Source organism: Marmota marmota, unplaced genomic scaffold, assembly GCF_001458135.2.
Source record: "Marmota marmota marmota unplaced genomic scaffold, marMar, whole genome shotgun sequence".
In the NCBI taxonomy this organism is placed as follows: Eukaryota; Metazoa; Chordata; class Mammalia; order Rodentia; family Sciuridae; genus Marmota; species Marmota marmota.
In genome coordinates, this window is record NW_025999899.1 from 3,193,369 (window position 1) to 3,199,339 (window position 5,971).

Sequence of the window (5,971 nt, forward strand, 5' to 3'; positions counted from 1 at the left end):
CAAACAAAAAATAAAGATTTTGTGTCCATCTACAACTAAAAAATATATTTTAAAAATTCTTATAAAAAAGAGCCACATTTTCATATGCAAAAAAATCCTCAATCCATTCCTCTCTCTAAAACAATTAACTCAAAATGGATCATAGACCCTAATATTTGTTTGAGTGCTGAGTAGAGTCCCCATAATGTGTTTCTCTGGAGTCAGAGAAGTCCCAGAGCAAGAATCAAGGAGCAGATGGAGCAGGATTGAAGTGAGGTGATCCTGAGTTGCATCTATGAGAGCTGAATGAGGTCAGTGCAGAGTGGTTCCTGCAGCTGTGACAGAAATGAAAGATGAGTCTGATAGAACCTAAAATGGTGTGTTAGTATGTAGTTCTCAAAGTGTGTGCCCTTCTGCCAGGGGATGTCTACCACACAGCTGTTTCTTTTGGTTCTTAATGTAAACCAATGTACAGACGAGAGGTGTTGTTCTACCTTGGGTGATTGACCCTGAAATCAAGGGAACACTGCTCTGCACACATGGAAAACAGAGGTCTGTGTCTGAAATCCTGAGAAATGCCTTGAGTACCATGTTTCTATGTCCAAAAATAAATGTGAATATAAACCATAACAATCCAATAAAGGCAAGAACAACAAGGACACAGATTCTCTGGGAATGAAAGTTTACCTTATTTAGCTAGGTACATCAACTCACCCAGCTGATGACTGCCTAGTTAAAGGAACAGGAATGATAAAAAAAAAAAAAAACAGCTATGGCCCTGTGATCAATTGCAGGGAGAGAACATTAGGCCTTAGGAGGTCATTTGATATACATAGAGAGTGGTTGGGATGATGGGTGCTAACAGTCTTCTCCTGGAGAGGTAACAAGGTAGAAGTAAGTGAATGGGGTGAGAATCTAGGCTCATTTTTCTACCTTGACCAGAAAAAAAAATTAAACATGATCTGGAGGAGCTCATCCTTTCTCTTATCCCCGTCATTTCCTTATATAGGCATTAAGGTTGGATAATAGAATTCTGACGCTTGTTAGCAGCATTTATCTCTCCTAGATCCTGTTTAGGTAGAGTTGTGTCATGGCCACTTTGCTATTTTTTCCCAAAGAACATGATTTCCATGGTGGTGCTCTTCCTCTATAAGCTTTTTATGCCTAAGACATTTGAAATCACTCTCAGTCAGGTCCTTGATTACTTTCATGAATTTTCCAAACTTCCCATCTCAAAGAAGTAGGGTCCACCAGCACAGGACTCCTGTCCATTCCCTAGTGGGCAGTAATTAAGCATCTGATTACTCCTGTCCATTCCCTAACGGGCAGTAATTAAGCTGTCCATCCCCACCTTTTCCCAAAGTATAGACATTTCTGATCAGTGGCTATAATCAGTCACCATATAGGACTCTGAGGGAATTTTTCCTGGATTTTCCTGAGTAATTACTTTGATTTAATGAGCTTTACCAGAATCTGGACTCCTGGGATGCACAGCCTCTTGGGACTAAGGATGGCAGAAAGAAGATACAGTAGAAAGGTTGGTGTAGTTAGTTTATAACTACAGAGGCTGTTATTTTCTCTGGCTATAATGAATAAAGGGGCTATGTTCTTGGGTCAGGGCCCTGGAGTCACCCTCAGACAGCCTGGGTAAGTTGGCAAGAGGGAGAATGAGCTGGTGCCTTTCCAACCCTATGGTCCTGATTCCCTGGTTGAATGATGTTCTGCAACATAATTTTTAGGCTTGATAACTTTCCTTTTCCCCACTTATGTGCCTCCGAAGACATTGCCACGTTACATTGATTAATGTTCATCACTGATAATCCTTTTCTTAATATAATGTTCATTAATGTTAAAGTATAATGTATTTTCAAAGGTTAGAACATTTTGACATAATAATATCTATGCAAGGCAGGAGTCATCTGAGGAGCTTTAAAAAGTTTTGCGAAGCCCAACTTCAGAGATTATGATTAAATTAATTTGAAATAGTTCAGTGATCTGTATTTTTTTGTGGGAACATACATACTTGGTTAATCAACTGCAGACCATTGACCACAGAATTGATGTCACCAGGGTATTCTTTAAAATGTACAATCTGAGCTACAGAAACAAAATTTACACATTATTTGCATGTATATTGAACTTTAGAAACACTGCCTTAGATGATTCTTATATGAGTATAGGTAAGAACAATGGATTTCACAGCAAAAGAAGAGAGGAAGCTCATTGGGTCATCAATGACAACATCAGCAGGTGATGTTTCTGATTTGTGATCCATGAACATACTCTTGACACAAGAGATAGTCCTGCTCACTCACAAGAGATTGCAAAATTCTGAGAAACCAGGTGCATAATTTTCCTACATGTTTCTTCCCCTTGTAATGACACTACATAATTTCCAAGGGTATACACTGTTAATGCAGCTGTGTTAAACACCATCAGCAGTGTGAAGTTCACAGAAGTTGGATTAATTAATTTTATTTTAGTGAAGATGATTCCCAAATCGCTTAATGCTCCTCCTCTGCATACTTTGACAACTTTGAGATATACTGAGGTTTATGATTCAGAGTTGTCCAAAAGAAAAAATAAGAGAGTGTGTATGTATACATGTGTGTGTGATTTACTTTAAAGATAAAGTCCATACAGTACTGGGGACTGACAAATCTTGATATCTGCCGAGAAGGACAGTAAACTGGTGTCCTGGAAAGAGGGTATATTACAATCTTGAGCCCAGAGCATTTGCAGGTAGAATTCTTCTTCTTCTTGAGAGTAAATTATTTTGTCTTAAGTCCTGCTACTTATGGTATAAGTCTCATCATACTGTGGAGATTAATCTACTTTACTCAAAGTCTACTAATTTAAATGTTAACACATTATAAAATACCTTCCTAGAAACATCTAGAATTGTTCCAGAAAAACGTGCCATCAGGGCCTAACTAAATTGTCACATAAAATTAATCATTCCATACAGTGTGGGCATCAGAAGAAGAATTCAAATGAGGACTCAAAAAAATTGTGCCTTCCCCATATTTTATAAAATGCTCAGTATATTTATTTTCTTATGTAAATATTAGCAGGAGTCATCAGTATCACTCAAAAGAGTAAGACATCTGACATAGCCTAATATTGTCCATAAGTACAAATTGCATTTGTGAAGTGTGGCTAAATGGTTAGGTCCAGTAAATTTAAATGTTGGGAGAATTTAATAACAGTATTTTTTTTTTTTACATAATGAGAACTCGCTGCCTTTAAAGTTGAAGGAATCTGTCCCAACCTGAATGACTGCCAACAAATATTACTGAAGCATTGGCCACATCAGGCACCATGCCAGGGGCTGCTCTGCTGCAGACATGGAGCAGACGGAGTTTCCTGCATGGAGTTCACAATTTGGTGCGAAGTCAGCTATCCACCAGTGATCAGCACATTTAGTGGTGCAACATGAGTGTAGAATGCTGTGGAACCTGCAGCAGGACTCACCTGGTCTGGAGTCTCAGGGAAGGTTTGTGTTAGCAAGTGCCTAAGGATAGGCCAAGTGAAGAAGAGGCAGAGGGGAGAAAATGATAGGCCACAGGAGGAACACCAAGTAAGAAATACTAGAGGCAATAATATATGACCGTAGGTCCAGCATTGCTGGAGAGTGGGATACAAGAGTCACTGTGGGGCCACTGGAGTCCATGGTCACAGATCAGGTAATGAAGCATCATTGTGCCCCTGAAAGGAAGGTTGCCTTCATCTGACGAGCAATCCCATAAGGCACTCATCAGAACAGGCATGACCAGATTTCAATCTTGGAATGCCACAGTGTGGATGAAGCATATTAAAAGAGAAGGGTATTGAGGCATGGAAAAGAGGGACATAAGTTGAGAGACGGCTTTCATAGTTCAGGAGAGATCATATGTCATCCTGTTCCAGAAATATGGTCTTGGGGTAAGAATGGATGAAACAGCAGAATGAAGAGTGAAATCTCTAGGATATGTTAGATTGGAGTTGATGTTAAAAGAAAGGGAATGGGTGAAATAAAATTCACAGACTTATGATTTGATTCTGAATTCCTTCTACTTTTAAGAATGTAGAAGAGGAGGAGGTTGGGAGAGAATTAAGTGAGATCATGTGTTTCATTAAGGACATATTGTGCTAAGGATGCCTGAATACATCCAAGAGAAGATCATCATTAAGAAATGGGATGCAGAGTTCTGTGGGTGAAAGAGACATCTATGCCTGAGTTTTTTTCTTTGGAATATTTGTAGAATTATAAAATAATGGGGTTTAGAAAGATACTTAAATAACATCAATATAAAAGATAGTGATGGAACCAGGAGTGGTGTCATCCCAGCAACTCAGGAGACTGAGGCAAGAGGATTACAAGTTGGAAGCCAACATCAGTAACTTACCAAGGTCCTAAACAACTTGGAGAGATCCTGTCTCAAAATTTAAAAAAAAAAGGGCTGGGGATGTGTCTCAGTGGTAAAGTGTCCTTGGGTTCAATTCCCAGGAACGACACACATTAAAAAGATACTGATAAAACAAGAACCTAATGATAATCAGTCAAGCAGGTAAGAGAAAGATCAATGTATTTTTATCCCAGAGGAAAACAGATAAGTGTTTAGGGAAGGAGGAAACATGTTAAAAAGAATTCATTAAAAATCACCAATGCTTATAGGGTCTTAAGACATTTGTAGTTTAGAGGTTATAATTAATGTGGTGTTAATGTGACGATCAATTGCACAATGAAAAATGGACCAAGAACATAGAAATACATTCATCTTACTTGAATTTAAAGAGATCCTATTATTTTCTCTTAAAGGTACTGGAGACAGAGCATGAAAGGAAGGAACCAAACTATCATCTCAGAGTTCCTCCTCCTGGGCCTATCCAGCCAGCCACAGCACCAAAACCTGTTCTTTGACCTCTTCCTAAGCATATATCTAATCACTGTCCTAGGGAACCTCCTCATCATCATCCTCATTCGCCTGGACTCCCATCTGCACACACCCATGTATTTGTTTCTCAGCATCTTGTCCTTCTCTGACCTCTGCTTTTCCTCTGTCACCATGCCCAAATTGCTACAGAACATGCAGAGCCAAATCCCATCCATCCCCTATGCAGGCTGCCTGACCCAGATTTACTTCTTTCTGTTTTTTGGAGACCTTGACAACTTCATCCTTGTGGCCATGGCCTATGACCGTTATGTGGCCATCTGTTTTCCCCTGCACTACACCACCATCATGAGCCCCAAGCTCTGTCTCTCCCTGGTGATGCTGTCCTGGGTGCTGACCACATTCCATGCCCTGTTGCACACCCTGCTCATGGCAAGACTGTCTTTTTGTGTGGACAATATGATCCCCTACTTTTTCTGTGACATGTCTGCTCTACTGAAACTGGCTTGCTCTGACACTCATGTTAATTATTTGGTGATATATATCATGGGAGGACTGGTTGTTGTCCTCCCATTCCTACTCATTATCTTATCCTATGCACGAATTGTCTCTTCCATCCTCAGGGTTCCTTCTGCTCAGGGTATCCATAAAGCCTTCTCCACCTGTGGCTCCCACATTTCTGTGGTGTCACTGTTCTATGGGCCAGTCATAGCTCTGTACTTATGCCCATCAGCTAATAATTCTACTGTAAAAGATACTGTCATGTCTCTGATGTACACGGTGGTGACTCCCATGCTGAACCCCTTCATCTACAGCCTGAGGAACAGAGACATGAAGGGAGCCCTAGGAAGAGTCTTTTGTCAGAAGAAAATTCCCACCTATGTATGATTGAAATTATTGGATTTTTTAATATCATTTTATCTAGTAAATGTATTGATATTAATATTGGAATATTATTCTAGATTGTTTCCCACAACATGGTAACTTCTGACGAAGTAGCATATCACATAATTGTTCAACAGGTAAAAGAGAGAAAGTTTAGCTAATTAGTTGGAAGGGGGTCTTGTTAACCTGGCTATGCCTTCCTGTTTCTCTTTTCTTGGTGATCCTGGGAAGCA

The 5,971-nt window shown here is 39.7% G+C and overlaps 1 protein-coding gene across 1 annotated transcript; it reads left to right on the forward strand.

Annotated features, from left to right (window-relative positions):
- Window positions 1–4,751: 4,751 nt before the first annotated feature.
- Window positions 4,752–5,741, forward strand: LOC107159332 (olfactory receptor 1-like). The gene has a single exon (XM_015505887.2). The coding sequence runs from the start codon at window positions 4,797–4,799 to the stop codon at window positions 5,739–5,741; it is 945 nt and encodes a 314-aa protein (XP_015361373.1). The 5' UTR covers window positions 4,752–4,796.
- Window positions 5,742–5,971: the final 230 nt, after the last annotated feature.

Coding starts and splice junctions, on each gene's coding strand:
- LOC107159332 (XM_015505887.2), top strand. CDS start 4,797: ATGAAAGGAAGGAACCAAACTATCATCTCAGAGTTCCTCCTCCTGGGC.